Source organism: Danio rerio, chromosome 20, assembly GCF_052040795.2.
Source record: "Danio rerio strain M-AB ecotype USA chromosome 20, GRCz13ab, whole genome shotgun sequence".
In the NCBI taxonomy this organism is placed as follows: Eukaryota; Metazoa; Chordata; class Actinopteri; order Cypriniformes; family Danionidae; genus Danio; species Danio rerio.
In genome coordinates, this window is record NC_141040.1 from 42124957 (window position 1) to 42149443 (window position 24487).

Sequence of the window (24487 nt, forward strand, 5' to 3'; positions counted from 1 at the left end):
TTAAAAACAAGACTAAAGCCCCATGTTATTAAGTGAGATCTTCACTAATGGACAAGACTTTCTGCTTCTGATGACATTTATAAGGAGAAAATGCCATTGAAACTTGATCAAATGAAGTACATATATTTATTAAAAAAATGAATGTTTTTGCCATTAGAAACTGGTTATATCCACAGACTATTGCACTTTAAACTCCTTCTAAAATTAAATTTTGCAGATTAGGCCCTTTTTAAACAAACCCATGGCACTTCTTGTAAAGAGTAGGGGTGTAACCCTGGTGTCCTGGCCAAATGACCTCCCTTAGTCCTTTATGTCCACTCAATCATCCCCAACCGCTGAATTGGCTCTATCACTGTCTCTCCACTCCCCCTATAGCTGGTGTGGTGAGCGCACTGCTATCATTGTCCTGGGCTGCCATCGCATCATTAAAGTAGATGCTGTACACTGGTGGTGGTGACGAGAGACCTCCTCACATGTTTGTAAAGCACTTTTGGTGTTTGGTCATACACAATAAATGTGCAAAATAAATGTAGAATACATTACACAGAGTACTATAAATGTTCAAACCACAAGTGAGAAGTAATTTTCCAGCTTGTCTCAGTTGCTTCAAGTCATTTAATTTGACTTGGCTTTTTTCTCCAAATTAATCCTAATGTTAATCCTCAAATGTATTACTGTTAAAACAAACGAAACATGCAAAATTAAAGATTTTTCATTCTAGCAGTCTCTGCTTGCATTATATGATATTGATGTATTGCTGCCATCCAATGATGTTGTGTGTTTGTTTGCTTATTTACAATAATACAATAAGCTTAATACAGGGGTGTCCAAACTCAGTCCTGGAGTTTCGGTGTCCTGGAGAGTTCAGCTGCTACCCTAATCAAACACCTGAACCAGCTAATCAAGCTCTTACACTGCAAAAAAAATAAAAAATCTTAAAGTCTTCAGGACACCGGCCCTCCGGGACTGAGTTTGGACACTCCTGGCTTAATATATTACTTGTGATCCATCACAAACGCCAATAACTGTGATCAGGGTAAGGTTTTTGACAGATGTAGTTCACATAGTTTGTTCATGTTGATCAGACTTTTTTAGCTTTAATTGGAAAAATCATGAAAAAAAAGGTGGAGAAATTTTTTTACAAATACGATTAATCAAGTAGTGTAATTGAGAAAGGTATTTGTGTTAGCTTAAGACAATCGAACTCAAATATATTTCAAACTTAGATCATCAGAAAAAAAATGTTTGTAATTTTATATATTGTCCTTTTTATTTCAGGAAACTAAAATTACACATATGCCAGCTTGAAGATAAAATTATTCATTTTTCATCCTCTTTTTTTATCACTTTAAAATGACGCAAGTCTGAAAGAGATATTTCGTAAAACCTTGAAAATAAAAAAATATTAATATCTTTATGAAATCACTTGCTTGGTGTCAAAGCTGCCTTGTTCCAAAAAAAAAAAAACATCCCTCATTTGGTTGTTCCAGCAAGCATGTCACCATCCCATAATGCACCAGCTAAAACAATGTTCATAATGACACTTCTCGAGCTTAAAGGATCTGTAAATGATTTCTTTGCTTCTTTCTTTTTCTGCCCCAACACATATTCAAAGGCTACACATATGATATTCACAAGCACTTTTGTTCTGTCAGCTGTCGGCTTGAGGGTGCAGACGAAAACGTGTCAGAAGTGGCAGGTGGTCGGAGGAGTTGTGCTGGTTGGGAAGGCCATTAACCTTCTGGAGTTCCTCTTCTCCCACTAGAGCTAACCTGCCCAGCAGCTGTAGACCCCTCTCTGGCGGAGCACTGTACTCTGGGTAAAAGAAGGAGGAGGGACATTGTCATGGTAACCAGCAGCAGCATAATCTTTCCTGTACAATATACTGCACTGCAGAAAACTGCAGCATCACAGGTCACGTGATTACAGGAGTGGTGATGTAACATTTACACTGATAGTCTAGTGGCATCACCTTTGAGGATATTTAAAGGGCTCATAATATGGATTTATTCATTATTATTATTATTTTAGCATGTTCCATAAGGATCACATATAATGTTAATTCATATTTTTTTTACTCTAACAGTAATATACATGCAAAAAACATTTATTTTCAACACTCATCCTGACCCTCTATGTGAACATCCTGATTTTAAAGTGCCCCTATTATGGATTATAAAAAGGTCATATTTCAGTTAACAGGCTGACAAATCACTGATCAAAAATCACTTATATCATTAAAAAAAAAAAAAATGCTTATGAACAAAATTCCCTTTGCAATCTCTTCATTGCCCTCTGCCTTGTTTACAAAACAGATGAACAAAACCTTGTCACAAACCTGTTAGAGTTTCTCTTTTCTGTTGAACACAGAATAAATAATTTTTAAAAATGTTGGAAACCAGTTACCATCATCTTCCATAGTATTTGTTGTATAGAAAACACAGTTACGGTCAAACTTAGTTCCTGAAGGGCCGCAGCTCTCAAAACCATCTAGGACTGCGGCTCTCCAGAGTTTGATGCCCCTGCGCTAGAGGGTGAGAGTACATTTTCATGTGGTGACAGCAACCCCAATAGCTGCCGTTATTAATAATCTAAGTTTGTATTTGAAAGAAAATGTTACATCACACACACCAACTACAGAGAATAAATGTATTTTCTTGGAGTTTAGACGACAGTAATTTCATAGTCGAACCTGCTTGTGCCATCACGTCTCCCAGAGCCGCAGAGTAGAAGATGTAATCGACAGTGATGGCGGTCCGTGAGTGGCATGTTGTGATCTCGGGTTGACCGCTCTCTTTCAGGTGATGCGAGTACGCAGACGTCAGCCTTAAACAGTGCTCTATGCTGGCTTCGGTAAAACTACACAACAGATCACAGGAGTGAAGAATGAATACTGTTCGAAATTAAAGGTCAGCACATCACAGGATTTAAATAGGACACATCGCTTTGAGCAGTCCAATCTCTTCTCCTTAAATTTGCTGAACAGCACTGACTGTCAAGTGAGCTTGGCTTTAAAACGTTGACAATAGATCTACAGAAATGAAAGGCGAGGAGTGTAATGCTGTAATGTTTACATCAAAGGGCTTGAATGAAGCAAGGCACTGTATAGACAGATATAGATTAATATTATATTTGAATACTCGTTTTTACCTTTCCCTTTCAGTCTGCTCCAAATCTCTTAACTCAGAATCTGTGAAAATAATTTAAATTAGGTGTTAGCAGTTGCATAAAACTTTTATTACAAAACATGTTTGCAGCCTGGACTAGCTATAGGTTTAAATGAATGCTGTAAGACTCAATGTTATTTGATTTCCAAGTACATGTTGTTGCCCGACACATTAGTTATGTTCAAAAAAAAAAAAAAAAAAAAAAAAAAATTATTTATATATATATATATATATATATATATATATATATATATATATATATATATATATATATATATATATATATATATATATATATATATATATATATATATTGACATCACTGCAAATATATATTAACTATTAAGTATTTTTTAAATGCCCCAGATAATTAAACATCTCTGCAAATCTGACGAATGACTTACTGTATCTGTATCAAAAGTCATATTAAGTTATCTTGTGATATTTCAAAAGAAGCACTTATTTTAGTGCATATATGACAGAATTTCTATAATTTTTGTCTCCAGTATATCAGCTGTTTCATATTTAATACTTTACCATTTTTTTTTAAATAAAGATAGCATTTAATAAAATGTGTATATATACACAAGTGTCATTTCCTTGAGTTACATATACAACAACTGATTTGTACAAAACAAACAATTTGTACATAGAAATTCTATTATATATGCACTAAAATACGTGTTTCTTTTGAAATGCTACAAGATAATTAAAGATCACTGCAAACATGACAGTATTCGGTATTTATTTTGAAATGCCAGCAGATAATTAAACATCACAAGTGACTTATTTCAGAAGTCATATTTGCTGTGATGTTTAATTATCTGGTGGCATTTCAAAAGAAACACTTATTTTAGTGCATATCTGATAGAATTTCTATGTACAATTTTTCACCAGTATGTTATTGCATATTTGATACAAAAAAAGTTCAAAATATAGATAGAATTTCATTTATATACATTGACATGAGGGTCATTTCCTTGAGTATTAAATATACAACAACTGATATACTGAAGACAAAAACATATAGAAATTCTATCATATATGCACTAAAATAAGAGTTTCTTTTGAAATGCCACCAGATAATTAAACATCACAGCAAATATGACAAGTGACTTACTTCAAAAAGTCATATTTGCGGTGATGTTTAATTATCTGGTGGCATTTCAAAAGAAACTTATTTTACTGCATATATGATAGAATTTCTATGTACAAAGTATTTTTGTCTTTAGTATATTAGTTGAGAATTTACAACAACTGATATACTGGAGACAAAAACAAGCTGTACATAGAAACTCTATCACATACACAGTAAAAGATGTGTTTCTTTTGAAATGCCACTAGATAATTAAAGATCACTGCAAATATGACATAAAAAAGAGCTTTTTTTAAAGGGATGGATCACCCAAAACTGAAAATTCTGTTACCATTAACTCTCCGTTCTCTTGTAACAACTCTGTTTGAGTTTTTGAGTCTTTTTAATGATGAACAGAAAATAAAAAAATAAGATTTTTTATAAATTTTGTAGTATTTTATTTTCATGTGATGTAAATAATAGTTAAAGACTTTGAAATATTTTCAAAATATTTTCTTTTGTGTTCAACAGAAAAAGGAAACTCCTCATAAAGCCACTTGCTTTAATAAATTGAATCTAATCTAATTACATTCATACATTTGCAAGTATGACAAGTGTTCTGGGCTAATTTGTTTGCTTTAACTTTAATAGAAGGGGATCAAAAATATTTGAAAGAAATTAATGCATTCAAATAATCTCAAAAATGTCTCCACATCTGCTGTTCATTTGAAATTTCTATGCGTAAAAGAATACAGAAAATTCTCAGTTACCTCAATTTTTTTATGTTGCAATAATAAAAAATATAATGTAATTATTTTTAAAATTATATCAATAATTAGAATTGATTCTGGAACACCAATTTGCATATTAGATTTCTGAAACATCACGTGACCCTGAAGACTGGAGTGCAGAATTAATGGATTGAGTTTCATACGTAATGGGTGCGGTGGCATGGTGGCTCAGTGGTTAGCACTGTCGCCTCGCAGCAAGAAGGTCGCTGGTTTGAGTCCTTGCTGCGTCAGTTGGCATTTCTGTGTGGAGTTTGCATGTTCTCCCCATGTTGGCGTGGATTTCCTCCGGGTGCTCCAGTTTCCCCCACAGTCCAAATTCACTATAGGTGTATTGTATGTGAATGTAAATGCGGGAGTGTATGGATGTTTCTTAGTACTGGGTTGCAGGAATGGTATCTGCTGCGTAAAACATATGCCGAAATAGTTTGTGGTTCATTCCACTGTGTTGGCTTCTGAAATATAGACTAAGCCAAAGGAAAATGAATGAATGTAATGGGTGCAGAAAATCACCTCTAGTTTGGTTTTCATACTGGCACTGCTGAGAGATGCCTAGACTTCTGGGCCAAATTGGCACAGTCAAAATACGCTGCCCTCTTGGGGTCTCCTCCTGTCCTGACACCTAAAAGAAATCAACAAGTATGAGAATTTAGTAAATGCCAAAAATGTTTCAGGGAAAAAAATAATTCCAAGATTCTCTACCTTCCCAATAGGCATGCCATCGTAGTCCAGCCTTCTGTCCTTAATAAAGCGATAGAGGGGTGACCAGGGAACAGAGTTAAAATCCCCACAGAGCAGCACAGGACAAACGCTGCTGTCAGGTAACTGGGACACGCGGCTTATCTCTGCCAGCAGCATAGCCAGCTGGGCCAGTTTAATGTCCCCACGTCTAGGGTTGTAGAGTAAATGTGTGTTAGCCACACAGATGTTGGAGAGAGAGACATGAGGATCAATGGGCCGCAGCAGCACAATCAGGCCCACGTTATCTCGGTCCATGAGCGGGACGCCACGGCGGAAATACTCCACAGGGTGACAGGACACCAGAGAGAAGCGTTCGCGTTTGAAGATCACTGCACATCCGTCAGGCTTGAGACCCGTTCTCCGCTTGAATTCACAGTGGTAGCCTGTTTTAAGGGCAGAGGATTGAGGTGCTTATCCACACTATTTATCCTATTTCAGTAAAGTGTGATTTAATTACTGTGATGTGAAGACTATTTCATTTAGCAAACTACTGTAATTCACTTAGTTTTTATGCTTGAAACTTATAAAAATCAGTATATTAGAATGATTTCAAAAAAATTATGTGACACTGAAGACTGGAATAATGATGCTTAAAAATCAGCTTTACCATAACAGGAAAAAATGTCTAAATAAATTACAAGTTGTTACACAAATATATACAGGGTTCATACACATTTTTACTGTTAAAGTTCCTAGCCTGATCTCATGAGGAAATGTAACTATTAATTGTTTTGTCAGTTTAGTGGCTAATTCGAACAAGTTCAGTCGTATGAAAGTTTAAAAAGGAGGCATGGCATCCAAACTCACCCCTAAACCCAACCGTCAGTTGGTAAATTGTATTAAATTGTATGTATGAGATCAAATAAATTCATACCAATTAGTCATTAAATAAAAAGGTTATGAATTGCAGTGAAATCATGTTGAAAATTCTTTGAATTTTTTAAAACTTAAACTGGGCTCAACAATGAGAACTGCCTGTTGGGTCGGGGCCAGTGTGTGAGATGCACGGGACAGTAGACAGGATCGTTACTGGCCTTATCTGGACAGTGCTGCCTTGTCACTAAAGTTTAATTTGGGTGCGACTGTCAATTGAGTGCAAATACGGACTTAGTATCGAGAAGGAGTTTGTGCTTTTAAGCCTTCAAACGCTACCTTCATGTGATTTCAAAAACACTATATTGCTTTTCGGTTATCTCTTTGGATGTTGTGAGCACGTTATTTTTTTTCCGTAACAACCAGTACAGTGAAGACACAGCAACAAGGTGGCAACATCAAATTATGATGCTAAAAAAAAACTTTGAATGACTTCATAACAGACGTTTACGTAGATACGACACAACAAAACAAATGAAGTGATGATTTGTACAGTTTGCTGTCAGTTTGGCAGGTGAGCCACCTTTCGTTTTGCAATAAAATACCTGCCTACTGCTACTTTTGTTTGCATAACACTTTGAATTTTGTTCATTATACATTTATTACAATTTTTTAAATATCTGAATTCTAGATTTACAAACATTTGACACATTAGTTTAAATATGTGGCTAATAAATAGCCATTACCTTTTTTTTCTGTGGGGCAAGTGAAAATATTGGCAGAGCAAGTAAAAAGCTGAACCCAGCTGATTGGCCCAGTAGAAAAAATCCTTAGAGTTGAAGCCTGCTTAAAAGTAAATTGTCAACGTATATGTGATAAATAATAAAAAAAAACAATGCGTGTTCAAACTGATTACACCATATCGCAAAATGCGCAACTATCTGTTTGTTTACTTTTAAATCTATATGAAATGTATTAAGATAATGCTTACACAGCACTAATAATGTGAGAGCAGGTGATTAGCCAAGGACTGAAAAGAAGTAAATTCAACTAACCTATATTTTAATGTATACAGATATTTGTCAAACACATTTCCATGACTTTGTGGGTTTTCCTGTTTTTCCCAAACTTTTCCAATAATTTTATTTAATCAACAATCCATAAACATTGGCATATATTATCTTCTGACATATCTTTAAATAATAAATTTCAACATAATCCACTATTGACTTTTAAAAAATCCCAAACTTTAGCAGATATGATGATAAACTCAGATATAGTAAGAAATAAGAAATTCACTTTTCTACAGCGTTGTTTTTCGTGCAGAAATTATACGGCATGTCAGAATTTAGTAAAGTGTAAGTAATTTTTTAATCCAGTAACAGTTGAAAACATTAAGATAAAAACCTGTATTACCTGCTCTACTCGTAATGTGGTCTATATGTTAAAATGTCTGTGCCAAAAGACAAGATATATCTTCGGCAGTAACAGGATTTTTTTTTCGGACATGACGTTAAACAACTAGAATGTATATGAATTGAGGAAGTAGTTGAGTCACAGAGGAGGTCATCTGAATAAAAGATTATTACAAAGAGAAGCGTTCTGGATTCATAAATTAAGATCACTAACACCAAGAGGAGTTGGACCTTTCTGTGTTCCTTTAATGGTTTGTTGTTTATAAGATGAAATGAGATGAAAATGTACGTTCAATGTTTTGGACTGTTGGAATTTCACTTTACTGACGTAGACATGAGAATAAGTTAATGATGATAATTGATATGTCATTTTCCTGCGCAATGGAGATGTTTTTTTAAAGGTGAAGGAAAATATTAATTACAGTACATTAAAACGAAAATGAGATTGTTTTTAACTCTTGAGTGGTCGTCTAACTAATGAAGTAATGTGATGACCGTTTAAATCCTGTATATAATATTACAGCTTTTAACTTTATGATCAAATAATAAACCATTAATGGGGATAAAATCTTTACTGTTGAAAAATATATGTGTAATACAAAAAATAGTCTACACTAAATAAAAGAAAATTGACCTATACAGAAATCAAGGAAGAATAAATTACCTAAAGATTCTAGTGAGGGCTTGATCTGTTGTTTATAGTGGTCCTCTTGCACCTCCTGCAGGCACATTATCTATGGGGGAAAAAATGTTGCAGATATCTTGTTAAATGAACTGCAAATTTTCATCGGTTCAACATGTTTTGAGTGTGAAAGTGGCCTAAAATACACAGGCAAGTCTTTCACAAACTTACATCAGCACTGTACTGTTCCAGCTCTTTGATTATATTAGGAAACCTATTGCGCCAGTCCAGAACAGGAGGATTACAGTGTCTGTAAAGGTATGTGTTATCACAGAGCAGATCTTGAGAGAGGATATTATAGGACATCACCGAAAAGTCAAATGGCCATTTTTGCTTCCCTCGGTTCACAGATGGTGCAGCTTTGCAGAGATGAGAAAGATCCTCCCAGTGTCTCTTCAGCTCTGTGAACAGATACGATTGTGGATTTGTGCATAAATACAGGGGTAGTTGACAAATAGGCAGTAAGACATTTGTTATATTTATGTAGTATGAATTGTACCGTACATATGTCCTATGGTGTGACATAGCAAATATTTATTAAGAAAAACACTTATTTACATACATACTATTTAATTTATATGGCATTATGAATATTTTTTTCTCCATCACGTGTCGTTTTCAATAAATTGGGTTACTACAGAACTTTAAAAACAATTTTAAAGCGATTTAAAAAACAATCATTTAACAGGTGCACGTCTTGGCCTTCAGTCACATGATCTTTAATGTGGTCCTCAAACTAATTAAAATCTTCTGTGGAAATGTTGGTTTAAAATTAGCATAGTGACGCACCAGAGCCCATGTTTTTCAAAAGTAATCCAGTGGGATTTTGGATCATGGATTGGATCAAATCTAGGAAATGGGTTTTTAAAAGTAACAGAGGGATTTCGAATTAAGATCAGACCATGTAATCCAATCTTACATTTGATTTGGATCAAATCTGTCATTTGAGTTATTCAAAACTTTCAACCCAGATTGGGACCTATTTGATAAAAAAAAAAAAAAAAAGGATTTTCCTGATCAGAAGGGTGGATTCAGTTGTGATTTTAAAGTGAACGATCAAAAACTTAATGGTTACTGATAGTATGTATATGTGTATATATATATATATATATATATATATATATATATATATATATATATATATATATATATATATATATATATATATATATATAAACATCTAATAAGATATGGTAAACAACAACAAAACTATTTCAAAACAGTATTATATTAGAACAAACTTTTTTTTAAATGTTAGTTGATTACCAGGGTTCATACACATTTTTACTACTAAAATTCCATGACTTTTCTGTGATTTTTCCCAAGATTTTTAGGTACATTATCATGACCTAATTATTTATGCAATGTCTACGTGGTAAAAGAAACAATGCATGTTCAAATTTATTACAGCATATCATAAAACACACAACAATCTATTTAGTTTAAATTTATATCAATGTAAAATGTATTTAGATAATGCTTACCCTGCACTAATAATGTGAGAGTATGTGATTGGACAAGGACAGAAAAGAAGTAAACCTATATTCAAGTAAACAGATTTCTGTTTTCCATAACTTTGTGGATTTTTCTGTTTTTCCAAAACTTTTCCAGGCCTGGAAATTGCCATGTCAAAATTCTATGACTTGTCCTGGTTTTCCATGACCGTATGAACCCTGGATTACAGTGTTTCTGTTTCTTACCATTAAAACAAGCAATGGCTGTTTGTGGCCACTGGTATTTTACTTACCAGTGGTTCTTTGCTAAGCCAGTAGGCTACACTGTTGGTTCCATTTAAGGCTTTGATCAACAGGATTTGGTAATCCTGAAATTTGGTTTTTGAATCACAGTAATCCAACCCAATGTTCCTTTACGGAACTGTGAAAAACTAAGATAGACCAGTTAACACTGGATAGCAAAACATGGGATTTCTGGCATTTTCAAATCTGCACCAATTTGATCCATATACATTTTTTTTTGAAAAACTGTGCCCAGAACACCATAGTTTTCAGTGATAAAATTTAGATTCACAAAAGTTCCTATGCTTTTGGAAATATATGGATGTATGGGGAAAAATGCCATTTACTGAAATAGCCACTTGTAAAATTAGGTCTGAGGTATTAATTAATGACTGCATTATTTGTTTTTTTTAAATATTTATAAGAGTTGTAATTTATTGAACTATGCTTGAGACGCTCACAGCATAGGACAGTTTTAAGATTTGGCTTAAAACTGCAATAACACAGCAGTTTTAACTAGAGGTCCATTGAAGACAAGGAAATGTTTAACCATTTACTGTAATTGAAACGATCACAACACTAATTATATTAATTTTTTTGTCATGTGTGACAGTGAACATACAACATCATATCAACAACCCACAAACCAATGCATCCAAATAAATGAATAGCACCATCCTAATCATTTACCAGGTACGGCTGAAGTCCTATTTGGAACTTCAATGCTAGATACATTGCGCAGCCATTCAGGACTTCCTTTTGGACTCCTGCTGCCTTTCGGAGGTGAATGTTGGGGTGAGCGCTGGGATATTTCCCCTTCTGCGCTCTTCCTCCTCTTCTGTGGTGGGGGTCTGTCAGTGCTCTCCATCAGAGCTGCAGAAAGGTGAAGGCCTCGAGTGTGGGGCAGTACTCCAGTTTGCCTCCAGGAGCTCCACTGGTACGGATCCGGAGGTCTCGGGGGTCTATTGAACGGGTGTCTGACAGTGCTGAAGGAGGATGAGGGATGCTGCAGCTGTGGTGGCTGCGTCCACCATAAATGACCAGGCTGATACCAGTGTCTCCAGTGGTTGTAGACGTTCTGAGCTGGCGGGAAGCCTACTGTACTCAGGTAACGGCCAAACATGGGATGACTGCAAAAAGTAGAGCCATTAAACATTTGTTTCAGCTTTTTCATTTTTTTAGGTTACATATTGTCTGTAAAAATATATATTTATGCTACTCTTAAAAAAAATTATTAAGGGCCACTAATGTTTAAAAAAACAGCAATTTGAGACATTCAGTAATGCACATGAATTATACAGTCAAATTAAAGAGCATATATAACATAACTTATTATTTCATATTAGATAATAGATGCATTTAAACAATTAAAGTTTATTTGTTTATTTATTGCCACATTAACAACTCATTGCCATTTTAAAATAAATAAAGTAGATAAATAACAACTAAATGTAAGGTAATAAAATAATTTATTTACTTTAAATAAAAAGGAAGAGCATGTAAAATACCAGGGCTTGCAAAATCTGGTAGCCGACATCCAGGGGCTTTGCTTTTTCCAGACAGGCTACAAAATCTATCTCAACCAACCCGAAAGGTTGGTGGGAGTAAAAGTATATTTCAATGCCTTTACATCCACTCAAAAATTTGATAATTATGTATATACTGTGCTGCTGATACTGCAGCAATAAATCCACTTTTTCTTACTTAAGATTCAGATACAGAAATAGCCTGAGGAAAGTTTAAAATTTAGTAATCATATGTGTTTTACTTAAAAATCACTTTAACTTGTCTATAGCAGCATAATCTAAAAACCTGGATTTGTTCTGTTAGCTGTCACACGCCACAGATGTTTCATTTCCTCAGCACCAAATAATGACTTCAACAAAATTTTTAAGTTTTAAAATCAAAAGGTTTTTAAAACATGAAATTTTATTCAGGGACAATTTAAAAATAACCGAACATGCATTCATTTCTTACCTCAGAATTGTGAAGTTTAATAGGACATGTCTTTTGGTTAAACAAGCAGTTTCACATCATGGTGTTCACATGAGGCCTGTTTAAACTATGCTGAATCTAAATATATATCTTTAAGCAATTACTCAACTAACCTGAAACAATGTTCATTTTGGTTATATGAAAAAACATTAATCAAATAAAAATGTTAAATATTATTTTTGGTTATTTTAAAAACAAAGACATATAGCCTATAACAAATGCCATTATACACACACACACACACACACACACACACACACACACACACACACACACACACACACACACACACACACACACACACACACACACACACACACACACACACACACACACACACACACACACACACACCCTGTTTATGTTTTTCCCCAATTCCCCCAAACGGAGAGCAGATTTTTTTAACACATTTCTAAACGTAATAGTTTTAATAACTCATTTCTAATAACTGATTTATTTTATCTTTGCCATGATGACAGTGAATAATATTTGACTAGATATTTTTCAGGACACTTATACTGTGACATTTAAAGGCTTAAATTGGTTAATTAGAGACTTTATCCTGAAAAGTGAATTTATTAATTAAGACTTTCTCCAGAAGAAAAAAAATATGATCAGGCATACTGTAAAAATTTCCTTGCTCTATTAAACATTATTTAGGAAATATAAAAAAAAACTCAAAGGGGGGCTAATAATTCTGACTTCATACATACATACATACAAACATATATATATATATATATATATATATATATATATATATATATATATATATATATATATATATATATATATATATATATACACACATATGTTTTTTTTTTTATGTTCGGGCTACAAAAAACTGAAGAGTGCCTAGTGCCTACCAGAGATTTAAAAATTTTTGCAAGCCCTGAATACCAAATAAAATAAGACTTGAAAACCTTTCTTAATCTTTAAATGTAATGGTTGCACTAATTTACAGTATGCGTACTTAACGTGTACCTACAGTACACTTACCTAAGAGCACTGGGCTATATAAGGTTAGAATCAGGGAGATGTTTAGGTATAGTACGTTTCCGTATGAATATAATGACTTTGGAAAATACGTAGTACGAGTGAAATGAAGTGCCGACGTTACCAATTTTATAAATGACGAAACGCTGGGATCGACAAGCATACTGAAAAGTACACAACAACTAAATGAACAGGTGGGCAGACAGTGTTTAGATAGTGACACGTTTGATGTAACGTAAAAATCTGTTCATTGTATTTCTTCTTACTTTATCGTGTCGTATGTATTTATCGAGAATAGTACATTGTTTATATAATTTAGTTTGTTAAAATATTTTATAATTATAATTAACAACAAACCCACTTACAAAATCTCCTGCATTTTCCTTTTGACAGTTAGCAGCATGAGCAAAACTCAATCAAATATGAACTTACTTTGGAGACACTCCTGGTCTGGCATAGTTAGCATTAGTGTGTCGAGGCATGTGACGCCCTTTTCTCATAAACCCACTTTTCTGGGCACCATCTCAGGTAAGCGAAACCCCAAGAAGTGTGAAATCACGTCTAGCGATGCTACAAGCTAGCAAAACAAACCCAGATATGATGGCGTTTGAATATGACGTCAGAAGCCAAGTCCGAATCCGACTAGTAAATGATTCATTCGAATCGAATCTTCTTAATATATAACAGTGTTTGCGATGCACGGAGAATGTGAGGCGGGAAATGTAAGTTCATTTTAATTACTAACAGCAGAGATAAAAACGAACTGGAAAAGGTTTATTTATTGAATGTGTTACCATTTTATGTGCACGCACTAAAGAGAGTTGTTTAAAGTAAATTCGTCGAAGTTTAGCTCGAAATGTCTTGTTTAAGAACTGAATCACGACTGCAACAATTGCTGAAACGTTTATAAATGTATCATTGTGACAGATCTATATGAATTTGTGGATTCGATGTAAAGTAATGGTCGGACAGAACTAAGTTTGTGAAAATTTGTTACTATTTTTGAAAGGGTTCATTAAAGAGAACTGTTCAAAAGAATCGATTCGCGGAAAGGAGTCAGACTCGAACTAGTCATGACGGAAAGCATTATGTGACAAAATACTACAATGGCCCTATCCAAACAAATCCAGTAGTTTTAGTAAATGTACAAATGTCTCATGTTTATAAACAGACCATCTAACTGATCAAACCGAGAAAGAGTTGCCGTTTTATAACGTATTGAATTGCAGGATTGATTGATTTCGATCGTACAATATGTACACCGCTAACGTTACAGTGAAATCGCGTTTCACTTCTAGTTACCGGTGAATTTTACCGATGAAACTACATAGAAGTTCATTTATTTCTTACCTGAAAATCCGCGATAAACGCACCGCGGAACACTAGATCCAGATGTTAAACGATTGCTGTCGGTGTCCGGGTGAAATGCTCAGATTTTCAGATCGTGTCTGTCCTGTTTGTCTTCTCTGGCTGTGGATGCTCTCATGCTCGGTTATTTTGACCGAACATTTGTGTGAAGACTCACATATGCAATATATTAGTCACAGCGCAAATGTTTGTAATTTAATAAACATATTTCATCTTACGAATATAACAGTTACTCGCATCTACTGGAGACAAAACAGTCCAGCTGGGTTATTTAAACAGACCATTGAATAACACTGTCGTGTTAGTACATCTTGAAGCCACTAGAGGCTACTGTTGCAATGTGGATTTCGAACTAAGCTTTGTTCATTGTACTCTATCCAGGGGTTCCCAAACTTTTTAGCTCGCGACCCCCAAAAATGACGATTCCAGTGACTTGTGACCCCCTCTATCGTTGGAGGTGGTTATAAACAGGGATGGGCAGTATTTATGGTACATGTATTTTTAAATTTGCAGTATTTTGTCATTTGTATTTGATAGAGTTTATGAAAATGGCCTAATTTTTGTATCCAAGTACTTCAGTGTCTTGTGTTTTGAATTAAAAAAAAAACTAAAATACTTTGTAAGAAGTCTACATGATGACATCATAAAAATGTGGCCTCAGATTGATGCTTTCTCAGTTATTTGCCGAGGCTTGAGATCAGAACAGAAAAATAATTAAGCAGGTGGTCAATGCTAATATGTAATGGCAGTATAGTATACTATTGAGATGGAATAAAATATCAGTCCTTAAGAACAGGATGAGGAGCTTTAGAACATCCTCAGTGTCCACCTCAGGGCTGCAGGTGGAAATGCAGAGGATGTTTAGAAATGTAAAACACCTAAAGGATGGTGTACTGATGTTCATTAAAGGGACTAAACTGAGACTCCCTTACAGCAAGAAGGTTGCAGGTTTGAGTCCCGGCTGGGTCAGTTGGCGTTTCTGTGTGGAGTTTGCATGTTCTCCTCGTGTTGGTGTGGGTTTCCTCCTGGTGCTCTGGCTTCGCCCACAATCCAAAGACATGTGATATAAGTGAATTGAAGAAACTAAATTGGCCCAATTGTATGTGTGTATGTGTGTATGTGTGTATGTGTGTGTGTGTGTGTGTGTGTGTGTGTGTGTGTGTGTGAATGAGTGTGTATGGGTGTTTTCCAGTACTGGGTTGCGGCTGGAGGGCCATCCACTGTGTAAGAACATATCCTGGAATAGTTAATTCTGCTGTGGTGACCTTTCAAAAATAAGGGACTAAGCCAAAGAAAAATGAATGAAAATTCAAATAGCCTCTTCATATATCACCCACCCTTTTTAAATATAAGATGGTGGTAATTTTACTGACCATGCAATGGATGGAAACACAATGACAATATATAGTACTATGTTTCAATTCATTATCTGCATTAGATAGTTTTCACTGTGTTTTTTTTTACAGTTCATCCAGAGATCATCTTCGAGACGGGACTTTATGTATGAAATTTGTACAAAATTTATACTAAAACCAAAGAAAAGCAAAATTTTATAAATGTATATTCATGTACAGTAGAGGTGAATGAGGTTGCAGAGAAGCTGACTTAAACTTGCTCAGAGAAATGCTGTTGCTGCCAAGCATTGTTTACTTCACTAAGTCAGTTTAATGGTAAAGGGATTGATTAAATAGGCCTGTCAATAGAAGGTGTGGGAAGAAATGTGATGCTCCCTTGTGAAAGTATTTAGTAGTATAATACAAAATACAGTATTTTGTTTTGATACAATTGTGGCTGCTGCGTTTTGTATTTTATTTTGGTACAAATACACATAAAATTGAGGTATTTTGGATTTTATTTTAAAATACATTTCAAATACATTTCCATCCTTGGTTATAAGCATACAAACATTGCACACAACGATGCATACACACCAGTAGGAACTATATAACAAGCTTATTGTCAACACAAAAAAGTGCAACAGTCTAACAACCATATAAATTGTTATTGTCATCATTAGTTTAATTTATTATTTACCCCTCTTAATGAGAATGGTGGGCAATGTTTACAGCACAAAACATTTCTTGGTTTGTTTTGGAGATCGCCACTTGGGGATCGTCCTCTATGTTCAGTCGTGGCCTCTATTTTTAATGTACGTGAGTGCCATAAAGGTGTCAACGTTTAACATTGTGCTGTAAAATCAATCTGCTGCAACTAAGACTACTGTGTCATTAATTAGGCTTAATAACCCAGGACTCGCAATCCAACGGAAAAAAATGAAAGGCTGGTGGGTTTTTATTTGCATGTTGTTTATTTTGTAAGTATTAAATACTATTTTATCCTCTGTAGATTATTGATAAAATGAGCTAATTCTAATAGTTCAATAACATATATGATATACCCTCATTGTCTTGCGACCCCCACTTTGGGAACCACTGCTCTATCCAATTAACAGTTAGCATCGTCACATTTCAAGCTTGGTAAGCTGATTTCTCCATTATCTTGTTTGTATTTTGTCACACTGTTCATTGTGATTTCCTCAGTACTTTTTTTTCTTAGTACTCTGTAAATATTTAGATAGTTTGAACCCTCAGATTTCAGATTTTCAAATCGTTGTACATCAACCACATTTCCTTTGTTTTTTGGTTAATAATTAATGGTTAATAAATAAATAATTAATAATTAACCAAAAGTAATCAGTTTTACAGATTTCTCTAAACCTTGGTGTTATGCGCAAACACTTTGCAATCTTCTTAATCTATCAAAAAGGTGCCGTTTTAATCTATTCTGTAAACTTGTCTCTTGAAACGTATTTCAAACATCTGAAACTGAAACATATTGCAAAAAACGTTTTTACTCCAATTAAAGAAAAAAATTATGTGTTTTGTTGTTCAGTTTTTATTTCAAAACAGGATGATTGTGATTTCAGACTATTCAGTTGTAACATGAAATTAGCTCATTTTATGAATATTAATAATCAACAATAACGGTTTATTCTTAATTATTAATATTCCGGCTTATAAGCTTCAGTCAGTTTGGTCAAACAAACATATGATTGTAAATGATCATGCTCGCGCGACCGAGCGGATTCCCAGATTATGAATATTAATTATCAACAATAACGAATTATTATTAATCATTAATATTCCGGATCAATTTATTGTTAATTTGACCAAACGAACACAAGCAGAGCCGCCGCTCTTCCGAGCGGACACGGTAATCTATTCATTTAGAAAAAGGGAATTTAATTGCTACTTCTTGTGAAGTAGTTTAATCATTCAAAAGTTTTAAACAACTTATAATAGCTAGGCAGGGGAATCTGTATTTCAGTGACATTTTCTCGTGAGGCAAACAATACAATTCATTTGATTATAATGGAATTTATTGACTAGTCAGACGTAACGAACAAACAAACGCACAAACATACATTAAACACAAAACAAAGGTAAACCACGTGGAGATATCGGGTCTATAGAACGTGTAACAGCAAAGAGAAATAGTAAAGCTAGAAAATATAGATTTCAGATTAAAGAGTGACAAAACTTTCAGTTCCACACGCACCATTAAGGACCACCAAGGTTATAAAAAAAAAACACCTTTTTGATAAAAGGGGCACAGCTTAATCGCATAACTAAAATCACCTGGTTTTTCATGTCTGGAGGTCTCTTTTATGCGTCTCTCTTCCGTCGTGATGAAAACTACTCTTGATGTCCTTTGATGCGTGGAGTTTGTAATGCAGTTCGGACGAACACGATCGCAAACTTTAAACTGAATTTACTTTGCCGGAAAATAAAGAAAACGTGGCGGGAAAAAGTCCATGCGGCTTAGGAAGCCACGTGTGGCCCGAAGGCCACCGACAATGATGTTCTTCTTTTGGGACGTTCTCTTTCTGCCCAGATGTTTGGGGGGAAGTGTGCTTATACCTGCGGGTCACGTGACAACCCGTACAGCATTCTGACCAATGATTTCAGGGGAAAGTTTGCGCGCGAACCCTTTCTTTGTCTCTGGGCTGCGCGTATGCAAATTTGAGCGCCCGCCTAAAGCATGCGGACAGGCATTTAATACAGGGCTTTAAAGAATAAAGCAATGCGAGTTATGGTCTCGATCTATGCATCATGTGTTATAAAATGTCGAGGGCATTCTATTGACACCAAACACTCTACAAGTACACCAACGTTAAAGGTACATTCACAAAGTTCCCATATCCTTACATCATTGATGCTTTTAAAAAGGCCTGAATGGAACATGCATACAGAATAAAGAGAGGTTACACCGGTAAGAAAAGTCAGAAATGAGATACAAAGTTTACAAAACATAACACATTGGTTTTGTGCTGGTTCTGGATTTGATGAGTTCATTTTCTTTCTGTCGGAACAGCCTCGTGGGGGTGTATGTGTGTGTGTGAGGGTATTTGGGCAGGAATGTCTTTGAAGTTTTCCTGCTTATCTATCCAGGCCCCCTGAACAACTTAAGCTGTCACGAAAATCCAGACTTCTTGGAGCCAGGAGTCGTAAAACCGTTCTGTCGGACCGTGATAAAATCAATAAGAAATTTTATCTGTGGACTGTACGCTACACAGTATACACAGATTATTCACTATTCAGACTATTCACTTTACTGTTCACTATGTGAACACAGTAAAGCACATGTTAAAGGATCGTTGGGGTCACTTTAAAGGTCAGAAATGAAATAAATGAGAAAACACTGAATGTTTTGGGGGTACAGATAACATAAACCCCCGCAGAAAATAGTGGACCAAAGTGAAGGTATTACACTCTAAAATATAAAAGTATTTTGAATTGTGTCTAAATAATTTTTTGTTTATCACTAATGTTTGATTGTAATCAAAATGCTAACCAAATATATTTAAATCACTAGGTAAAAGTAACAAAAAGCAAATGCAAAAAAATCTTCTCTATGTATTTACACACAAAACTACAGTGTATATATGGGGTTACATAAAATTATTGCCTCTAGATGGCACCATTCCTGCTTCCTAAAATTTTACATTTCTAAGTTATATGTAAAATATTATTGAAAAACTAAAGCTTTTTTTTAAGACTATGAAGCCAAGTGTGATCCCTAAACGAAGAGGGCCAGAAGGTTTGTGTTTGCTATTGCCCTTTTTAAATTGTATTTAATTTTTAACTGAAGGCTATTTTAGACATAGTAATGCAGTAAATAGTTGCAGAAGTCTTGAATGTTTAAATGTGGTGAATAACTTATGTACAGTGTAGCGGTCTTGTGTATTTGTGTATTTATCTGTGTATTTATGTCTGTGAAGGCCTCTGGAGCAGGTCTAGGAAATCTGGAGCTGTGTTCAAAGTTGATTTTGGACATCAGGGTTATAAAAAGTACTCTGCGTCCTTGAACGGTGTGGCTCTTCTTAAAATTTAGTGTGAACTACACACACACTCATTGTTTTTTCAGTGGTTGTTGTATTTAAGGTGCTATTAGCACCAAAAAGTTGTTCTTTTTAGGGGACCCCATTTAAGTGTTATCTTTGGGGTGGTTAAAGCCATCATGACAGGAAGTTGCTGAGACTTTTATTTCAGTATGTTGATGTACTTCCATCTGAAATGGACTATTGACTAGCGGGTGGGGCTTTCTATTTGCACAACATACCTTTGTAGCAAACTAATGGTAAGAGTGGTGTGGTTAAGTATTATTGTTGCTGAAGCCGTCAAGCTGATGTCAACAGAGAAGAACCACCACAAACATGGAAGCAAACAGTCAGACTTTGATAAGATGATGGCAAAACAAACTTGCATTAACTTGCATGGATTTGTTCTTCACCTAAAGAAGAACAATGTGCACTAACTAAATAAACATTGTACATTTTAAATTCACTTTAATGACTTTAAGGTGCTCTAGTTGTTGTGTAGCACTTAAATTGCTCCCCCTTGACTACAAATCAAAGAATCACTTTCAGTGTTATTTTGAACCTTTTTTTAGTGGAATGCTAAGTACAGTCAAACCAATTTGACAATGTTAGATGCATCCACAATTATTAGGATGCCTCCATATTTCTCATATTATAACAGTTAATTTGCTATATAGTAAAATGATAATACTATACAATAAGAGCTTAGTCCCAGGCCCGGCCCTAACCAATTTGGCATCGTAGGCAAGATTTCAGGTGGCGCCCCGTCACATCGCAGTAAACTCCACTGCTAGTGCATAGTTATAAATGGCTTTTTGATCGACTACTACAAGCTGGGAAACCGTCAGATAAATATGCCAATGCAATTAACGTCATCGCTGAATAGATCTAATATTTACACATTTGCCTGAGGAAGGAATGATGGGGTAGTTACATTACTATTACTATTTTATATAACATCATTGGCGGACGTTAAAACTAACAGATAGCACTATAGCTATTTATTGATTAGCAATCTGTCAACGTTGGAATGTAAAAAAAAATGGGACAACAAATAACTTCAAATGATAGAATACATAGCAAACATTAGACAATATTGACAATAAAATAAAAGGTTTAGCCTATTAAAATTGATGGCCTACACTGAAATTAAATAAAGCAATAAAATCTATTTCCCTTTTAATTTTATTTGCATATTGATTAAAGTTACTATATTTATTTAGTGAAGAGCAGCAAATGAATCTCTCATTGTGTTTGTTTGATAATAGAGGTGTTTATGTAAGAATGCACAGACCTATAATGAAAGCATCCAACTAATTTAGTAAGTGTTTGTGCTCATTTAAGAGAAAATTAGCTGTGTTTAAAATAAAGTGGGGAGAAAAACGGGGAAAAAAACGGACGAAGCAAAAAGAAAAAAGAAAAAAAAAAGCACTTTTCCGACAGACCCTTACTAAGAGCTTCTCTCAGCGCGAGCTCTCCCGGCTAAATGCATATTGCAAGGGCAGTGGTCGTAATGTCGAGCAAAAAAAAAGAAAATGACAGCTGTGAAACATAAACAGCTTTGTCTTTTTGTAGAAAACAAACTTTAGATGTTATTAGAGTAAGAGGTTTTTGAGTTATTGCCGTCTATTACTGAATGTGTCAGGAATATCGAAAACAAAACCAACTTAACCGCGCTCATTTCTGGCGCCCCCTGGATGTACAGCGCCCTTAGCATTTGCTTATACTGCCTATGCCACGGGCCGGCCCTGCTTAGTCCTTCTAAGTTAGTCTCAATGACAACCTGTAGTCTGCAGTGCTGCTGTTGTTTTAGTGAACATTGATGGACGGGTTTTGGGGTATAATATGTCATGGTTTGCTTTGCTATCCTCAATTACATGAATGAACTATAGTGTCTTGCACCCAATAAAAAATAAACATCAAAAATTATATTTTGTTTCTGAACAATTTGTTGTTTAGTTCAAGTTCGATTTATTTAAATAGCAAAATTCAAAACGGCCACAAAGTGCTTTACAGAGAAGATACAGACAAGCAAAACAGACATATTAAAACAACACAGAAGTACAATAATGTAAAAGAGAGCATAGAAAATGCAAAATAGGTTGTCCAAAAACACTTTGGTTTTAATGCCTTAAAATAAAAAATGAAAAGTAATTGACCCTTTAAATAATTCCACCTAGTTAAGAGATGATATAACAGTTGACCACATTAAACAGCATTCAAAATCAAACCGTTGCCCCCCAGAGGAAGGGATTATGCTTCAAATGACCTGGAAAATAAAGGAGTCTTTAATTTAGACTTGGAAAATTTGCAGTGACAAAGTTATTTTTATTTCTAGTGGCAGCGTATTCCAAAGGCATGAACCGGCTAAAGTGAATGCAAGTTTGCACCTGCTTTTGAGGTGGGCCTTTGGGGCTTTTAATAGAAACTGATCAGCAAAACTCGAGTGTCTGGATGGAATGTAAGCCATAATCAGTTGAGATAAATAATGGGGGCCCAAGCCATGTGTAACGCCGGGGAGTGACACCAACAACAGAAGTTTGGATCCACGTGCAGGTTTATTAGAATTGTCAGGCAAGCGATGGTCAACACAGGTGCAAACAGATTTATACAGGCAGTCCAGACGCGTAGTCAAACACAGGCAAGGGGTCAGAAGGCAGGCGGCTAAACAGGAGAACTGGATAAACAAAGCTAAGATCAAAACACGGGAAACCAAGACCAGGATAACGCGTTGTAATGTCACCTTACAGATAAACAAGACTCGGCAAACTGAAGGGGTGAATGTGTGGCTTAAATAGTGTGTGTTAATCAGTCTCTGAAAGTCCTCAGGTGTGCAAATGTAATCAAGCTAGATGAGTGAGCAGGCGTGAGTGTCTAGGAGAAGTGCATGTATGCATATGTAGTCCAGAAGAAGGCAGATATGTAGTTTTATAAGTGAGTGTTTACCAGCGACATCTGGTGGTTGTTCGCTGGTGAACATGACACCATGTAAGGCTTTATACGCAAACAGAAGGATTTTAAATTCGATTCTTTGTCTTACCGGTAGCCAATGGGGAGACCTCAAAATGGGAGCGACATGTACATATTTTGGGCTTTTTGTTAAAAATCTAGCTGCTGCATTTGTAGGTGATCAATCTTGACTTAGGAAGTCCAAGATAGAGAGAGTTGCAATAGTCTAACCGGGAGTCACTTTTTAGAGAATGTGAAGTGAGAGAGGACATCAGTTCTAAGTCTTTTCAAGTTTAGCTTTATATGACCACAAAGATTGATCAAACTTGCATATTTTCAGATAAACTTACCTTCCGTGTGAATTTCCAGTGTAGTCACGGATTCACAAATCCCAATTTTTTTGTTAGCTCTGATAAGTCGGATGATCAACACTCTCCAACCATCTGCCCGGCAGCATGAGCCGACCCACTGATACGGTCCATTAGCTCATATTACTCTGTGCATTTGTGGCATAAGTACCACTTTTAGGGAACGTTCCTTTAAAATCTTTATTTGGGGACACTGTCAAACTAAGTAAATAAACAAATAAATACACAAAAAATGTCTTGATTTACTAAATATAAATTGGTTGGGTGGTGGGAGTAATTTGGCATATAAAACGTGTTGATCAGTTTGACACAGCAAGAGACGCTAGAAGAGGAGGTGTTGTGCTGTAATTGGAGGTAATACTGAGAGAAAGACTATAATTAGGAGACAGTGAACTGCAACATTCTGCTCCTTTTTTTTTTTGGATGCCTCAGAAAGGATTCATTATTTTTAGTTCTGCTTTAAAAATTTTCCTCGCTAACTCCTCCAAAGATTATTATGTAAAATCCCTGCAATGAAAAATTAACAACTTCTCTCATAACACTTGTCGGCCTCAGCACTTTTGCGGTTCACCTTGGTCCTTTTGACCACATGGGCATCAAATATTAACATCTGCAGATAACCGCGAGGCAGGAAAGGCTAAAGAAGTGTCACGGTAAATGGGTCAAAGTAGAACGGAGATCTTGCATTCATTTAGTCGGATGTGTGAAATGCATTTCCAAGTCTTTCCTTCCCCAAGGACAGTATGAGGAAAAGGTCATTGAGAAATGAAACACTATGAAATGCAATAATTCTCAGTAGAGATGCTTTCTTTAACAGCAGTTCAATTTAGGATGGCACAGCAATGAAACAAAATTGTAAAAAAAAATATCATGCAATTAAAAAAAAAAAAGTCATTATATTAAGCCATTGTATAATTCACACCCTGGTTTATATGTATATGTATATATGTATATATATATATGTATGTATATATGTATATATATATATATATGTATGTATATATATATGTATGT

General features: G+C 35.1%; 2 protein-coding genes across 8 annotated transcripts in view; one reads left to right on the plus strand and one right to left on the minus strand.

The window, feature by feature from the left end:
- Positions 1–1067: 1067 nt before the first annotated feature.
- Positions 1068–15071, minus strand: angel2 (angel homolog 2 (Drosophila)). 6 transcript variants are annotated; one of them, XR_015517798.1, is made up of 9 exons: positions 14759–15071; positions 11108–11547; positions 8853–9082; positions 8664–8733; positions 5733–6154; positions 5544–5652; positions 3151–3190; positions 2693–3031; positions 1068–1815 (listed from the first exon to the last, which is right to left on the minus strand). XR_015517798.1 is itself a non-coding variant. In XM_087297408.1 (9 exons), exons 2-9 carry the CDS (start codon positions 11538–11540, stop codon positions 1652–1654), a joined length of 1635 nt encoding a protein of 544 aa, XP_087153534.1. In that variant the 5' UTR covers positions 11541–11547; positions 14759–15071; the 3' UTR covers positions 1068–1651.
- LOC147832293 (uncharacterized) overlaps positions 14065–24487 on the plus strand; it is a 112122-nt gene continuing 101699 nt past the window's right edge. For both annotated transcript variants that reach the window (XR_015518735.1, XM_087298592.1), the window contains exon 1: positions 14065–14130. Coding sequence is in view for 1 of the 2 variants with exons in the window: in XM_087298592.1 (XP_087154718.1) it covers positions 14104–14130 (27 nt within the window). In the remaining variant the exon portion in view is untranslated. The remainder of the gene's footprint in view (positions 14131–24487) is intronic.